We start from the raw sequence: 16,700 nt of genomic DNA on the forward strand, positions 1-16,700 counted from the left end.
AACTTAGCTGAAAAAAGAAAAAGCGTCAGTTGGGCTTCCGGCGTTACTCTAATCACAAGCTATTATCGATCGAGCCAATCTATGCTAAAGTACTTGTATGTTCACTACCTTGATTAAAACCTCACAATAGATCCCTTTTTAATAATTTCAAGTGTCACTAACGATTATCCTTGAACAAAAAACAATCGTATTTTTATACTATACATATTTTCTATTGAATCTCATTAGATTGAGCAGATAGCCAAAACACTAAACTTCCTTTGTGACAAATTAGGTTTTATTCAGTAACATATCAACTTACATTAATGCAGAATGTCAACGTAAAATCATTCTATTTTCCTACAGCGAGAATATTTTGCTTCTCACTCATCAAAATGCAAATGTATTTATCATTATGCGTGTGCATGTGTGAACAAGTCCTACAAACCATCTGGCCTTAATAATTGTGTGGAAAAAACTTAAAGTGACTTCCATAATGTCAGATTGGTAAAAAGATTTTCCTTTTGGAAACATCTCCCAACTTTCAGCCCCGACAAAGAAACACTTCAACCATCATTTTCCACCTTCTCCCGCTAATCCTACTAACAAAATAATAGCGGGCAATGAGTTAAGACGATAAACCATAATGTGGTTCACGGGTGGTTAATCCAAGTCCATTATTTTAAAAGCCAGTCATTTTGGATTAGTCTACTCGCTTGCACTTACTTAAAGATTTCCTGCCGTTTCGTTATTAACGGTCCAACCTCATCCACAAAAAGACTTTAATTAACTCGTGAGAGGACAACACTCTTGACCGCCGCAAAACTTCTCAGCTGTTTTAATGCCGTCATCTAATTTCCTCAACGCAACGGGATAACCTTTGATGACGTTAAGGATTAAAAGCCAAGTGGACAATCCAATGGACCAAATGCTATAAAAACCGGTTGAAGTCACGACAAGACATTGAGACATCTGTCCCCCGAATCCGAGCGTCCACCATGCGACAGTCCGTCATCTGCGTGATCCTCTCAGCGGCGCTCCTGCTGCACTCTTCCCTGGCCGAAGACAGCTCCTTGGATCAAGATACTTTGGCCTCCTGGCTGAGCGAGGAGGTGACAGACCTCAACGGCGTCCAGGCGGACCCCTTCGCCGACGGCAAAACGAGAGGGCAGAAGGTCATCGTCGTGGCTGATCCGAGTCTTTGGAGCGGCCTCCGAGCGCTGCGCAACGGACTGCCGCTCTTCAAGCGACGGGCCGACGACAACGGCCAGGTCGCGGAGCACAGAAACGCCGGCCAGGAGATGAGCATCCCCATCCTGAGGCGGGACACCATGAGATGCATGGTGGGACGCGTGTACCGGCCATGCTGGGAAGTCTAAGACACTTTACCGCTTTTACTGCTTTGTGCTGGCTTGTAATGTATTTCGGAATAAGAAATCCGTACTCAATTGATCCAGATTAAAAAATATTGTATTCTGATTTGTGCTTTTTTAATGTATAGTGTTGATGGGGCTTTGGTTTATGCTTTCTTATTGGTGCAAAGTGAAATTTTGGGGGGGGATGGTTTAAAGTTGCGTATATTTCATCTCCTTTCAATGGTTAACCAAAAGAACTGAACTTTTTTGGTGAATTTAGAATTGATCATTTTTCATTTGCTTGCAGTGAAGGAAAATCGGAAGAAAAGTTGTTGACGCAATTGACCTTCATCCTACTTAGGTACGATCAATTATGATAGGCCTTTTCTTCTAGACCATAGGGTTTAAATATAGATGGCATAGAATGTTAAAAGCTGTGGAAAATGAAATAGATGTCTAAAGAATTCTAAATAGAAACGTTAACAATAACATGAACCTAAAGAAAGGCGGATACAAATACTAGATGTGTTTTATTTCAATCAATTTTAATGAGCAAAAGCCACCAAACAACAAATAATTCATTTCTGTCAATACTTCTTTTGGTTTTGGGAACGCAATTACAACAAGGACATCAGCACGCTTACTGTAATTAAAAAATATGCATAATTCAATATAGGTATTGAAAGTGAATCATTAAGAGTGAGACCACAAATATTTTTTTGTAGTCTGCCAATAACATTTTAAACTGAAATATACAGTGTATGAGTGAAAAATAAATGAGTGAGTGCACACTAACACAATGGAATAATAAGATACAGGGTAAAGAATGACTGTCAATCTGAAGAAAGATACAAAAGGTGTACAAATATTGACATTTTAACAGTCTTAAAATAAAATGATTCATCCTGAAACATGGACAGAGTCAAATGAGGTGGGCGAGTGGACAAGTTTAATGATGTTCAATTTACTTAAAAGTGAACTTCCCCCACCATCTGTCTCAAGCAATAAAACGTGTCCATAATTATTGTAGCATTTAGTGCTGGGACAATGACTGGCACTCACAAGGTGAAATTTGATTCTGAAACCCAATTAGAGTCTTTCCATCTTTTTTTGTGTCCTCTCTCAAGATAAATCTAATAAAAAGGCTCAAACGCTTCCTTGGCATCTGGCGCCAGAGGGGTTGCCTATGTGTATTACTAATTGAATCCATAGTAGGTTTAAATGTTCACCGTGTTGAGTCTCACCCAAGAAGGAAACAATATCACCAAAAGAAGATATTTTGAGATGATCACCCAAATGTACATAATAGTTCCATGTATTGCTTTATTATCATTATTATTTGACATGATGTACATACAATTTATGGAGAGAATGAAAAAAAAGAACTACTTTTGACAAGACTAACATTTTGGGTGACTTTATCGATCTTCTGCATTAGTGTTCCTCAACCATCTGATAGGAATTGAAAGCTCCTCTCAGCCTCTTTTGGTAGTTTTATGTTTTTATGGCATTTTTTTTCTTTTCCTTGTGATAAATGGAGTTGATTTCCAGCTAAGTTTTAGTGGTTGTGCTTCATATAGTGCAGCTGAACTTCCCAGAAATGACACAGAAGTCAATCCAGCAGGAGAGCAGAAATACTTCACACTACATTGACAACATCCATGGCTGTCTTTTTGTGATTTTAAGGGAAGGCATGCAACCCCATTTCCCATACAAGGTGGTCTACGTGATTTTAAAAAATCCTGTATGTATTCACTGATGATGCAAGAAATAACATTGCTTTAACAATTGAGCATCATTTCAGATTTTCCTAACTTTTCACACAGCATATTGATATTTATAGAGGCCTTATCAGACAGAGTATTTTTTTAAGTGTTATTTCTGAGTCACTAGACTGAAAAGAAACAAATGTCATGGTGTAATTCCTCAAATTGTGGATCAATTTCTATAATGAATACATAGCAATTGAAACAAATCATTCCAAAAATGACTATTGTAAAAGCTGTATCGAGTATATAAGAAGTATTTTGATTATTTATTCATCTTCTTAACTGCTCATCCAATAATCATCCAACTTGCTTTCTGAGCACACTCTTTACAATTCTTATGATGTTCAAAAGCCATTCATTAGTTTCTATTGTGCTGTTTAAATGAGAAAGAATAATCCTTTTTTGTCTTATTTCTAGTTCAACAACTCGAATCAATCAGACTTGGATTCTTTTCTTAGCATGAGACCTGCTAGGGATTTTCATTTTTAATTAATGTTTAAATACATTTCATAAATCCGGCTTTTAAAATGACCACCGTCCTTACAGACTTTGGTTAAGCTATGATTCATAACCATGAGTTCATCATCTAGTCCCAGGTGTCCTTAGTTGGTTCAACGGGGGAAAAGTGACATCATCCTAATGCACCCCCTTGCCCACCCCCATTCTTTCTTCCCCTTCTGCCTCTAATGGAGGGCCAGGGCTGCAGATGGGGGGATCGAGGGGGTTTTAATAATTAAGGCACTTGGCCTGCAATGTTTGCTGTGACATTCACCCTAAGTGCATTAGTATAACCGTTCGAGAGGAAACCAGGCTTTATTGACCAATATAATCAATACCGGTGATTCTGCTGCTTGTTAAGCCGTCACGTGGACGATGAACTGCAAAATGTCCGGAAATCCCACGGAAAAATGAATGACAAATGTGTTTAAAGAGACATGGTTGATGCTTGATTCTTAGACAATTCATTTTTCACCATTTAGGAAAATTTTTAAAACAGTCTTTTTGGTCGTACATTTCTTTTATGCTGTTGAGTGAATAGAAATGATCCATGAGAGGAATTGTGTAATTAGGGAGAAAAGACTGGCCTGAAAAGATGACGATTTTGATGGGCTAAAAGCTTATATAAACCAGTAAATTCGGTGTTATTTTAGTACCACTAATAAAGAACCTACTAAAGTGCCTCTCTTACTCTCTATTTGGGGGGGAATAAAAGAAATATAATTGCTTTCTTAAAAATTAACATGCAGAAAGCACGACACGAGCCATTTCTATGAAATTAATGTGTTATAATATAATCCACACTGTCATTTTGGGAAATGCAACTTCTGAGGATGTGCAGGATGTTTTGTTTGAATATTTTCTGAAAAAATACTATCGTATCTTCGACCAAAAAATGTAGGCAATTAGGCAAGACCTTAAGGGACCTCTGAAGAACTCAATTATTATTTTTTTAATACTCCACATTATACATGGGTTGACAGTTTGAGGGGAGTAATGCGACTAAAGTAACTTTAAAGCATAATAATTTTTATTATTATCCTGGGCAACGCATAACATCGAAAGCGACACCATTTTTGAATGCAACTGACATTTGTTTTGAGAAGAAATGTCAGTACGGCTACCAGGACCGACCTGGATTTGAACCCAGGCTACCCTTCCTCAACTATCATGAAGCTAATTACTATTGAAATTAAACGTAGTATATCCATTTGTAGCCAATAGGTGATGGACCAACCATTTACGTTAAAAACTTTGAAAAGATTGGACCGGTAGATGCGAGAAATAAACATCACAGATATAGATGTACTGGCCCATGTGTCAGGCAGACAAGAATGAAAATGGCCAAATGACACATGTTGATTTACGACGTGTCAGCGTCTTCCGTCCCCCTCCTCCAAAACATGCTAGGATTTATCACCACTCAGGATTCACGTCTGCTCGGTGGTCTGACTTGGCTGCTCAGGTCAGATTACAACGCACTGACGGAAGATACTGCCTCACTGGAGGACTCTTCATTACATTCACCTATCAGAAAAAAAACGCTAAATCTTTAATACTCTTGATACTATCATAGTTGAAAACTGAGCAATTATTATCAACAATAAAAAGGTATTTTGAAATTATCTGTATATCCAAAAGTAGTGTTGCAGCGATACCAGTTGCAGTCTATTAACTGATGCCAATAATGTACTATTACCATTCAGTTATTTTCATTAAGGTCGCAGGGGTGCTGGAAACAACCCGGCTAACTATGGGTAGTAGGCAGAGTACACCCGGTTGCAGGAAAAATAACTAACAACATTTTTTTTAACTCCTTGTCTACATTTGACTGTGCTTGACGTCTATTTGAAGTGGTCGGATTTGCCAGAAAATGACAACAAATTGGCAGCCAATGGGATTCATGAGTGCCCTGCATGGGTTGAAAAATTAATAATAAAGGTTGAATTAAATTTAGTGTACTCTGCAAGGAGACGCAGGAGCAAAACATCTCGTTTCTGCCTAGCGTGCAATCCCTTTTGAACGTGCTTAACAATGTCATTCCTTTCAGACAGTTTGAAAAATGTTAGTTTAACCTTCATGTTCAAGTCTACTTGCGCCTCGCGAATAAACCCAAACACGAAGAGGCTTAAGTGGTCTCCAGAAAAGCCCATTTCCAGCACTTTGCCGTAATATGTCAGAATAGGTTCTTTGTTTCCCTCAAGACACACACAAAAAAATCATGTTCCAAAAGTTTAGAAGACGCATTACATTGACGTGAAAATCTATACCCCATAGAAATAAATGCCCCTGTGTTTATTCGTGCCACGCTCGACCCGAGATCCACTCCACAAGACCTCATTCCATTTTGCTTTCTGCCAATATATTAGCACCCCGCCAAAAAGATAACAGAAAACAAACTGCCGGTTTGTTTGACTTTGTCATTTTTAAATTAAGATGCACAGAAATGATGGACAGGAGTATTCACTCCTTGTGAACGGTTCATTTGTTAGAAAGGCTTAGACAATTCGGGGCCATGTTTAGACTGGGAAGAAGATTCCAAATGTTCAAGACTGATCTCAGACAATCTCTGACTTGCTGGAATTTTGCGAGGTTTGAGGCCAAGGTTTTCATTCTTGGTGGACCTCAGTGCTGACGAGCAAATTCTTGCAATTTAGCCTCAACATGTAAAGGGTATAAAATGTCTGAGCTAGGGATAGAGAAGAAGACTATGGCAATATTGCATTATATTCAGCGGAAATGCAACGTTACCTGTTTCAGAACCATAAATGCCACATGTACACAAGAAAAGGTTCCAGGAAACTGCAAGTGTGGTTTTGGCTAAAGATGATTCTCTTGTAAACTGATATGTCTAAGCAGCCATGATCTCAGTGTCCAAGTATGTTTTTTTGTATTTTTTTTATTATCTATGTGCTTGAAAGCCTTGCTTGTCAGGATAACGAAAACAAATGATGCATCCCACAGGAACACAACAGTTCTAATCTTGAGTGGTTTGAGCAAAACAAAATGGGGCATTTTTTTCTATCACTTTTGAAATAACACTTCAACCAAGGTACTTTATTTTTGGCCCGAAAAATTTCATGGTGAAATATGACAGCAATATTGGAACACAGACTCTAAAAAATGGTTTAGAAATAAAACATGATGGACTGTAGTCATCTTTAATATGTGAGTTTTCATTTGAATTGGGTGGGCATCCACGTATACATCACATTTTTGGTCATCACAAGACTAGAATGTTAAATTTTGGACTACAAGGGCCTGAAATCTACTTATGTGGACATATTTTTCCCCCAGAAACTACCTGTAAAAAGATAATTCTTTGTTCTTACACTCAGCAGGTTCCAATTAGCCTAAATATCAAAGAGAAATAAAAATGCATGCCTTGCAAGAGTCTGTCTTAGAAGGTTAAATCTAATTGCAATGTTATGGAGACACTTTAACAGTCAATGAGCTGCATACAGTGACTTTAATATGAGCATTATTGACCTCTTATTTCCTGTCCCACAAACACCATAAAGACCCACCAAAAATGATTATGGACAGCCAACTTTTAATAGAACATCTTCACACATCACCTGAATAAGATGGAAAACTGAGAATGACAGCAGACCAAATGCACAGTTAAATTTATCATTTTAGACTACAATGGATGTGTCATCATTGTCCCAATATATGGTCATGTCATTGCATATTAATGGTGCAAAGCCAGCTACAGACCAAAAGGTTATTTTCAAAGTTCCCACAAGCCATTAGACAAGTGCTTCAGGGAGTGATGGCCTTGTGAACCTGATGAACAGTGACTTAGCTCATGTAATACACAGCAGGTGTTCCTGCCCATATAAGGTCCCTGGGGAATGGTAAAATGGATTGGGACCAAATGTTACTTCCAGGGTCTCAGGAAAATGAAGACAAAGCAACCAGTGTATTTTCCCAATGGTTTTAAGCGTCTGGCTTGTACAGCATAATTGCCTTTTAATGCAAAAATGATTTGATTGCAATAACTAAAAAAAGAAAAATATATCAGGTACACAGGTTAACTTTTGCCTTGATTAACCAACCTTTCTTTTTAAGTGTTTACAAGAATGTTGCTAGGGTGTAGTGCTGAGCACAAAACTTCTCTAAATTTACACAAGGGATTAAAAAATATATACGAGTCCTACAATAATAGAAATCTCACTGCAACTTTGTTCAAGGGTCAAAAATATAGCAAGTGTGTCCTCTGCTGGCAGAAAAGTTAAAATGGAATACTTCACCTATCCAATAGCAGCCTCCAAAGAGCAAAACAAGCCCATGAAACAATGTTCTGGTCAAAAACATTTAATTTTAAACGCATTCAAGAATGAAAATACTTAAGCTTCGCTGTACATTTACAGATCAACAGCATAAACATGACCGAATAGTTGAATATAAAAACATACAAGTCTTTCTCTCAGTAGCACAGTGCAAGCATTTCAAAGATGAAATGTAGGTTAACAAATGCAACCATGAAAAATGACACTTGTGCATTTTTAAAAGCAGCATAAAAGTGATTAAAATTGAGAAGAAAAAAATTCGAACATTCAAACCTGTACAAAGATAAACAAATTCAAAAGTCACTGAGTGACTTGCTTAGCTAAATCTTTCACAACAGAAGAGTTGAGCTGTGAGATGGTTGCAATTCTCATCTGTTTGGAACTGGAGTACTTGCCTTTCACAGCCTGTTAAAAAACAACAACAATCTCAGTGCATTGTAAGTCAAGTCCCAGTAAAGGCTAATATAACTAATTTCTTACCATATGTTTCGTTTTTCCTGTATTCACCTTCACAACATTATGGGCGATGTGAGCCATGACAGGAACCAAACTATCCAAGCTGTAGGTCATGTAGTGCTGCAGTGTTGCATCCTAAGGCGATTAAGATAAATTAGTGACCAAGATGCCAAATTTAAAAAAGACAAGAGGTCTAATTAAGCAACACTTACCCATTCACCTGCATCTAAGAGCTTGAGTGCAAGAGCCAAAGCAGCACTGGCTACTTTTGAAGGTGGAAAATGAACCATTTCGTAGTCGACCATGGTCAGCTCGAGCAAATACTTTGCCAGGGTGTGTTGCTCTGCAGTTACCTTTGTGGAAAAAAGTCAGTTTAAATTTGAATCAAGCAGAATGAGGGAGATGTAGTTTTAGCAACAAACCTCATGAATTTTTGAGGCCCGTCTTAGGAACTGCAGTGGAAGAGGTCGGCCAAGTTGGAATTTCAGCACACGCAGGATTGTCATTTCCATGTCTCTGATTTGAGCAGTGGTGTAAGCCTTGTCTGTCACAAAGGCAAAGTCTGAAATCTCAGGTGGATACATCTCCTCATACTTTGAGGCCAGGAACATGGCAGCCACGCCAACAAGTTGCAGCTCTGCCTTGGCAACTGGGTTAACCTATGGAAGTGACCAGATTGCATTTAGAATTTCACAAGTTAAGCACTCTCTAATGACTTACCTGAAGAAAGCGATCAATTAATCCCACAGTCATGTACATGGTTTCCTGAAGCAGACGGAACTTCAGGCTCACTTGGACAAGCCAGTCAATAAGAATGCCACGCATGGTACCGGTCACCTCCTGGTCTTTGAGATAATTGGCTTGAACACTCTGCTCAGCCTGAAGACAAAAAAGAATGCTCAACACTGGTGAGGAAGGCTTTGTACTCAAATGTGGTTCATGCATACAATCTCACCTCCAGCTGACGCATGTACTTGTAAATATCTTTGACAAATTCACTGCAGAGCATCGGATTGTCGTGGTCATCTGCATCCACATCCCTGACAGCAGTTTCCAGAATGACATCAGAAAATGCCTGACACAAATCAGCTGGCTCACACCCTGAAGTCTCCATTGGCGTTGGGGATACGGGGACAGGCACCACCTAAAATAATGACTGTTCAGGACCAGGTTGAACTCAAGCAATTTTTGACGACAGCATACCTCAACCTCAGGAACATTTTTGGGTTTAGTCTTTTCAGTCACAACAGGAACCTTTGTCTTCTTAACCTGGGCTTTTACTACCACCTAGAAATTCAGATGTGCTTAAATCCAGAGATTTTAGAGACAGCATAGCAATCGCCATGTTATGTAGCAAAGAAAATGCTTTTAACAGACTGAAATCAATTTGAAAACATGCAACAGAACTTTCGAAACAGATAGCATTTCATAAAATGGCTGCAGGGCTTACCATAGAAACTAAAGAAGCCAAAATGTATGCAGTGGTTCTTATTAGAGATTGGAGTAATTCTCAATATGAAGAAATTACCTTCTTTTTGGGCTCTTCGTTAACTGGAACATTACCGATTTCATCGAGGGCGACTCGCGTCTTGAGTGTAGGCCCAGTGACGGACGAAGTTTTCCCAGCAGGGCCAGTCCGGGTGGAGGCCAGGCGGTTCTGAAAAGAAACAAGATTAAAACAGTTTTTACTGCAAGATTTCCTAGCGAATGTGACTTTGAATGAATGGCAACGGCAAGGCAGAATCTATACAACTGTATGAAAGATCAAGCAAAAACTTAGCATTCAGGCTACATCACAGACACGCCAAAAGAAATCTCAAAACTATCAATGATCAGTTGTGAAGTACTTACTCTTGTAACACGAAAAGCCATCTTTAAAAGGTCGTTGCTGGATACAGAGTTCTGAATCGGTACGTTTACCTGCGATGCGCTACTACCCAGTGCCCAGACTAAGGAGACTGCTTGTCTTGGTTTAAATCCTAGCGCACTGCAAGCCAATTGGCTGAATCGAAATGTAGGCGCGCCTGATTGGTTGAGCAAATCTGCGCTTAACATGTTCTGTAGCTAGATGCTATATTAATATAATATTATATGTAATTTATTTATATTTAACTTGCGTTGAGCTATTTGATTTGACACTGTAATCAAAAAAATATACATGCCTAATCAACGAATCAATGTAATATTCGACATTGTTGCAGTGTAGCTGTGCTGTGAAATGTATTATTTTCTTTCTATTTGTGAAATCCACTTTGTAAAATAGATGTGTGTTTATGCACATATGGTCCTTTGCCGAGTGTTCACATGAAGGTTGGCAATGAATTGTCATGTTTTGGTGACGTTGACGGCAATTGACGTCCAATTCGTTCATTTGAACCCGGAGCGTGCAAAACAGTAAATATTCTGGTTTGCATTTTAATATTCTGAAACGACACTCAAATCTGACGTTGAATTTTGCACAATTTCCGTGACCAACAGGATTTAAACATAGAAAAAGAAGAATAAAAGTAAATAAGAGGATTATCATTTATCCACGCTCCATGTCAAAAGGTGGCAGTAATGCTCCATATGTTGTTTTCCCGCCACTCGGAAGAATTAATCGAAGAAGAAGAAGCAGAAGAAAAAGAAGAAGAAGAAGAAGAATTAGCAACACGATATACACAGTAGGACGCTAGCGACGCTACAGGGAGTTAAAATCATTCCTCCATCAGACGAATTCAGCGACAAACGTTAAATAGACGACCCTAGTTGAGCACTTCAAATTCAATTATTTAATTTGATCTAAATAAGGCAAGACGTAAGAGGTAAGTAACTTTATGAGAGAGCAGACCGGCTGTTTGGGGAATTTATGAGGGAACGAAGACATTAGCCACCTGTTTGTTATAATCTAAATCAAATATAAATCAATTAATTTTTATTCTTGTTTATTTTACACAACCAACCTCAAGAAAGTCAGATTCGGTGTCTGAAATCGTCTCCCTTGTTCAAAAGCTGTGTCGCCAAAAACTTACAAATAACATCGGCAACTGGTGTCGTCGGTGAATACCTTAAAATATTTTCTATTTTATTGTTAATGAGTTATTCAAAAACAATTCTGAAGTTAAAATGGTCGTTTTGATAGTTTAGCGATGTTCATTCAGACAAAAAGGCAAAAAGGAACAGAAAGCTTCGTCAGAGTCGGGTACATGGTTCTATATTTTATCATTTTTTTCTTTAAACATAAACACTTATGAATATATTCGTGCTCTTTACATATTTGGAAGCTATACAGCCTGTTTAATGACACGATGTGCATGGTAGGGACTTTCCTGCTAATATAACCATGAGCTCATATTAGCAAAATCACGAGAATTCTCTCAGTATGTGACTAACTCACATTAGCATGGTAGCTACCAGACATAAAAAAATGGGTTAACATTTATTTAAAATAGACGTCTTATGTCCTATAAGCGAAGCTATATCCCTCTTATTTATCATGTTGGAAGGTGACTTATGTCCAAACGTGAAATCAGTAAATACTTGTTTGCCAGACATTAGCGTGCTAGCATGACTCAGTGGATTTCTTCCAATTACACTTACACGATTGTGGCCTGCTTCTGTTTCAAAGGAAGCGACCGTTGTTTGTAAACGTCTTGTGTTCGTAAACTCATTCGAGGATAACCAGGTGCCCAGTAGCGCAAATATATATTTATTTTTGGCCTTGTCATAAGGCTGCGTTTAAAGTTTTTAGGATAGAAATACTCGTGGGATTGCAAGCCTTTGTCTTGATTGTGCAAGCATGCTGCTATTGAGTTAGTTTTGGCTTCGTTTTGTATGATAAATCCACCGTGTAGTAGATAACGAGTACATTCTCGTTGTGGTGTAAAGAGAGGTTCTTTTTTCTCCCCCTTCTAGCATCTCGTGATTTGAGATCTCACGAGGGGAACTCTTGGCACGTGTTTGTAAAACAGTTTTGAAGGGTATAATGTGTGTGCATCGACTACATCGCCAAAAGTATTGGTTCAAATTAGGTTTTGGTGCTCTGAATTAAGACTCTGTCCATACCGTAGCATAAACAATTCATTCAAAGTTTAGAGGAGGGAATTGTGCAAAATTATAATGTGCTGAAGCACTGGAGCTCTTTGACACCTGCTAACCTATTAAAGAGCCTTTAGGTGTTTTTACTTTGTCTAACCCATGCTTTATGTCATAGTAAACAATGTGGCTTGAGTCTTGAAGGTTCATGTGGTTAATTGCTCTTTTTAATATCTACTGTAAACCAACTCAATTTCTAAGTTTTTGTTTGTTTGTCTCCAGGTCAGTGCAATAGACATCGCCATGGCTCAGAAGACCAATCAGAGTCCTGCTCCTATGCTCTGTGCGACTGGCTGCGGTTTCTATGGTAACCCTAGGACTAATGGCATGTGCTCTGTTTGCCACAAGGAACACCTGTCAAGACAGAACAATGGCGGTATCGGTACCCTCAATGCTGTGGGTAAGACCTACTGTGTCTTTTGTGTCTGTACACATGCATGGGGAGAGGGACATACCATTCCATGCCTGGTGCCCTAACCTGATATGAATGTCTTTATTTGTAATATCAGAGACTTAATTTAGAGCTTATATTAATTGAATGCTATTTTGTCCTGGGGTGGTAATGTTAGCCGTGCATTTTTTAAAAATGTATCATAACCTAATTTTCCCAATGTTCTATTTTGGAATTGAATTTTGGAGCATTTGAATTACATGACCACCTGATTTGGAGTCCGTTACCAGGAAAGAGCTATGCTGTATCAAATATGACTAACTTCCTTTTAGCTCTGTTTCCTTCCGGTTATATTAGACAAATCCGATCAAATCTAGTTGAGAGATCAGCATTTGGCCCTGTCGTGTCAGTGTTTTGTCATGCATCTTCTCCGTCAGGCATCAGCGGTGGCCCCACGGTGGAGGCTTCAGCAATCCAGAGGTTAGAGGCCACATTGAATAATGCCGCTGCAGCAGCAGCAGCCGCGGCTGCAGCCGAGGTCGCTGCTGAAGCTGCAGCGTCGGAAACTCTCAGGTAAGCACCTCTCTCATGAAAGCCGAGATTCGTTCAGCGCTAACTTCTTTGATTGCATCTTTTCTGGGAACCAATCATAGCTTTTCATCGCGTATTTCCCTTGTACTGCAGTGCCATGTCCGCAACAGTTTCTGTGACACAAAAGATGGCGGAGATGAGTCTCTCGCTTGAGAAAGGCGCATCGGGGAAGAAAGCAGAACTCGCAGAGCCTGGTGGGTGTATTATTTTGATCCTCTGCCCCCACCCTCCTTTAACCACCATTTTCCATTTACTATACACAAGTGTATCGTGTACTTGAGAAATGACAGTTGTCCTTTTCATCGCCCGTTCGCAGTGGCTGATCAGATCACAGTCACGGCCTGTCAGGCCTCCACTGCTGGCAGTGAAGAGTCCCGAGACCCAGAGCCTCCCAAACCCAAGAAGAATCGTTGTTTTATGTGCCGCAAAAAAGTTGGCCTTACAGGTGAGTTAAGTTTGAAATGGAGAACCTGGTTTAGTGGTCTTCCCAAGTTGGATCTATTCACCAGTCCCATGTCTTTCTGGAGGCGTTGTCCTTTCCCAAGCTTACGTCGTCTCGTTGCGCTGTTTCAGGTTTTGAATGCCGGTGTGGGAACATGTTCTGTGGCTTTCACCGTTACTCAGACCAGCACAACTGTCCTTACGACTACAAAGCTGAAGCCGTGGCCAAAATTCGTAAAGATAACCCCGTGGTTGTTGCGGACAAGATCCAAAGAATATGAGGTGGACTTTGATTTCTTGGAACGACCGGCTTTACACAAAATGGACTTGAGCCCCACCGTGTCTGATGGACCCCAATATCCACTAATGGATGTTTTTTTTTTTCTGTTGATCTCTCTTTCCGGATATCATTCTTTGTGTAGTTTTTATTTTTAGAATGTTCTAGTGAGGCGAAGGAAGGATATTGGTTCCATACATATTATGGTATCCATCTGTTTTCTATACTGCTGTTCCTATGTTGCCCTTGATGGAGAAAGTGGTTTTTATATAGAGCAGTTGAAGGTTGCCCGGTGGCCATTGTGAGGCTCCATTAAGATAGATGGACCACGTGATTGGGTTGTACTGAGCTTGTTACTGCCCAGCCATGCTTGCTCTCTGCTGGCATGAGTAGCAAAGTGGATGTTAGAGGTATGTGTTTTTATTTTATTTTTTGCTCCTTTATTTTGAGTTTGGGTCCTTGCTCAAAATTGAATCTTTCCCAAAAGGGTCAGGTAAATGCATCCTGTGTTTGCAAGTGTCCATGTTGCTAACAAAATAACATTAAATTGTTGGAGTGTGTCTGTGTGAGTTTTTGAGAAAGATCTGAATGTTGACACATCAGACTTGTGCTCTTTAGGTCCTTGATTAACACGACTGTTTCTTGTATTCTCATACACCACCTTCACACACAGTTTTTCACCAATGTGTATGTTGTTGTCAAGACAAGTAGCCTAAACTTGAATCGTTTGTTTTGCCTTTGACATGGTTTGATTCCACTAATACTTTGTCAGTTTTCACTTTGGAATGTTTTCTGCTGTTTTAATGTGAGGTAATATTCACAATGTTGGGAGTGTTACATTGTTGCGATCAATATAAAAAAAATAGACAATTTTTGTTGGGAAAAGGTGTGACTGGTTGATGATTTTGTGAGTAGTGTTTGCTTTTCATTGATATTTTTTGTGGGCAGGCGGGTCTGGCTGCCCTCTCCTTTTTTTTTTTAAAACTCCTTTTTAGTTATGCAAGTTTGTACAAACATTTATTTATATACTGCAGTGTGCGTAATCTTTCAATAAAACAGTAAGTTGTATGATGTAAATAAAATGTGTTCACAAAAATTATAACAAGAGTTGTTGACCTTGAATTTTTATCTTGTTGAGCTAATGTTTGCACAAGTATGGAGGTTCTCCAAATGAATGGACTTAAAATGTGCTTTTATCTCGAATATTACATTGCTCAGAGTACTTTAGATAGTTGTGCTTTGCTTCAATCATTCATCCTTTTCATTCGGATATGAGTAGATCTAAAAGGGTCTGGAAAGACCTGTGTTGGCGGCATGGACGTTGGGTGCAACACCGTTTACTGCGATCAAGCAGCTGCTTATTAACCGCCATTGCCTCATTTCTGCACGTGAGGGGAAACAGGATCTCCCACATTGAGCGGCCATGACTGCAGGTCATGTTTCCACACCATGCTTGAAAAGTGTCCTTTTCTACAGTTCCATCCCAGAGCAATACGGAGCACAGTTTTTTTTTTTTTTAAATAATCCCTCCACAGAACTAAATTTTGCACCTGAAAACCATAAAATTTGAAGGAAATATGGTTTCATATACTGTTAAAAATGTTTGTCGCTAGGTGTCCAATCCATTTTAACTGGAAGGGTTGGCAGGGAATGAACATTCCCATAAGAGTGAATTGTATATGTTAAAAAATATTCTTGGACTGTTCAGTGTTATGGTTCGCGTACTCTGATTGATTAATTTGACACCAAGTTTGACCATTGACAGCGAGGCATAAAAGTCGAGGTATTTACTGTTTAGTTTAAAGTCCCTGCCTTTAGAAATCTAAACCTTCATTAAATCTTAAAAGTGTCTGGCTATCGCTCATCCATGTGTGCGTGTGGTCAAAGATACACGAGACTGTCTTTCGCACTTTTTCAAAAACTAATGGGTTGTTTTGCCTATTTAGGAAAAGCTAATGGAAGATACTTATGAGGTTTGGATGGTGTCGCACCAAGAAATCAAATTAATTTGAAAAAGTTTTTTTCCCCTGGAACAGAAGTTGTTTCATTAATATATATAAAACATGTCACTGTGGAAAAAAAAAAAAGTAATTAATATCAGAGAGAAAGTGTCTTTTGGTGTTCAACCTTGGATGACTTCAGAAACATGATTTTGTTGCTTTTGTCCTGAATACCTTTTATGAGAACAAGATCACATGCTGTGGTCGTCATGGTGACAGCATTGGGAGATACCTGAGTCTGGTACTGGCATCGAGCCGAAACAAAGGAGAATTAAACCGCTACTGGGAGGACACCGCTGTAGAGGACTGCGGGACGCTTGTGTTTTTCCATCATGCCGAGAAAAAGGGATTTGTCAACAGATGAAGGTGAGATGGTTAAATCTATATATGAACTAAATTTATCTTTGTTTACTGTTTCAATGTTTTTATTTTTAAACACAAGCCACTAAATTGTTGACAAGTAGCAGTATTATCTAACTGCTACAGTTTTTAGTTTTAGTGGAAATATTTATGAACTTGCACAACTAGTAGTTTTAGAGTAGTGTAGAGTTGTTTATATTTCCTTATCGGATGA

At 39.0% G+C, this 16,700-nt stretch overlaps 3 protein-coding genes across 3 annotated transcripts; 2 read left to right on the forward strand and 1 right to left on the reverse strand.

The window, feature by feature from the left end:
- The first annotated feature begins 957 nt into the window (after positions 1-957).
- On the forward strand, positions 958-1,465 carry pmchl (pro-melanin-concentrating hormone, like). The gene has a single exon (XM_077623037.1). The coding sequence runs from the start codon at positions 978-980 to the stop codon at positions 1,356-1,358; it is 381 nt and encodes a 126-aa protein (XP_077479163.1). The 5' UTR covers positions 958-977; the 3' UTR covers positions 1,359-1,465.
- A 6,440-nt stretch (positions 1,466-7,905) lies between these two features.
- On the reverse strand, positions 7,906-10,359 carry ccnb1 (cyclin B1). The gene is made up of 9 exons (XM_077623523.1): positions 10,204-10,359; positions 9,881-10,009; positions 9,556-9,639; positions 9,308-9,496; positions 9,073-9,231; positions 8,775-9,011; positions 8,565-8,705; positions 8,377-8,487; positions 7,906-8,301 (listed from the first exon to the last, which is right to left on the reverse strand). The coding sequence occupies exons 1-9, from the start codon at positions 10,222-10,224 to the stop codon at positions 8,197-8,199; spliced, it is 1,176 nt and encodes a 391-aa protein (XP_077479649.1). The 5' UTR covers positions 10,225-10,359; the 3' UTR covers positions 7,906-8,196.
- A 624-nt stretch (positions 10,360-10,983) lies between these two features.
- Positions 10,984-15,231, forward strand: LOC144091140 (AN1-type zinc finger protein 5-like). Its single transcript, XM_077623213.1, has 6 exons — positions 10,984-11,156; positions 12,649-12,826; positions 13,255-13,390; positions 13,502-13,602; positions 13,725-13,853; positions 13,982-15,231. The coding sequence occupies exons 2-6, from the start codon at positions 12,670-12,672 to the stop codon at positions 14,128-14,130; spliced, it is 672 nt and encodes a 223-aa protein (XP_077479339.1). The 5' UTR covers positions 10,984-11,156; positions 12,649-12,669; the 3' UTR covers positions 14,131-15,231.
- The last annotated feature ends 1,469 nt before the right edge of the window (positions 15,232-16,700 follow it).

Source organism: Stigmatopora argus, chromosome 16 (genome assembly GCF_051989625.1).
Source record: "Stigmatopora argus isolate UIUO_Sarg chromosome 16, RoL_Sarg_1.0, whole genome shotgun sequence".
Classification (NCBI taxonomy): domain Eukaryota; kingdom Metazoa; phylum Chordata; class Actinopteri; order Syngnathiformes; family Syngnathidae; genus Stigmatopora; species Stigmatopora argus.

Bases quoted from the DNA above. Each gene is read 5' to 3' on its own strand.
- ccnb1 (XM_077623523.1), bottom strand. From the start codon at position 10,224: ATGGCTTTTCGTGTTACAAGA. The intron at 9,640-9,880 runs GTAATTTCTTCA...CTGAATTTCTAG, and splicing joins ACGAAGAGCCCAAAAAGAAG to GTGGTAGTAAAAGCCCAGGT. The intron at 8,488-8,564 runs GTAAGTGTTGCT...TAATCGCCTTAG, and splicing joins TCTTAGATGCAGGTGAATGG to GATGCAACACTGCAGCACTA.
- LOC144091140 (XM_077623213.1), top strand. From the start codon at position 12,670: ATGGCTCAGAAGACCAATCAGAGTCCTGCTCCTATGCTCTGTGCGACT. The intron at 13,391-13,501 runs GTAAGCACCTCT...CTTGTACTGCAG, and splicing joins GCAGCGTCGGAAACTCTCAG to TGCCATGTCCGCAACAGTTT. The intron at 13,854-13,981 runs GTGAGTTAAGTT...GCGCTGTTTCAG, and splicing joins CAAAAAAGTTGGCCTTACAG to GTTTTGAATGCCGGTGTGGG.
- pmchl (XM_077623037.1), top strand. From the start codon at position 978: ATGCGACAGTCCGTCATCTGCGTGATCCTCTCAGCGGCGCTCCTGCTG.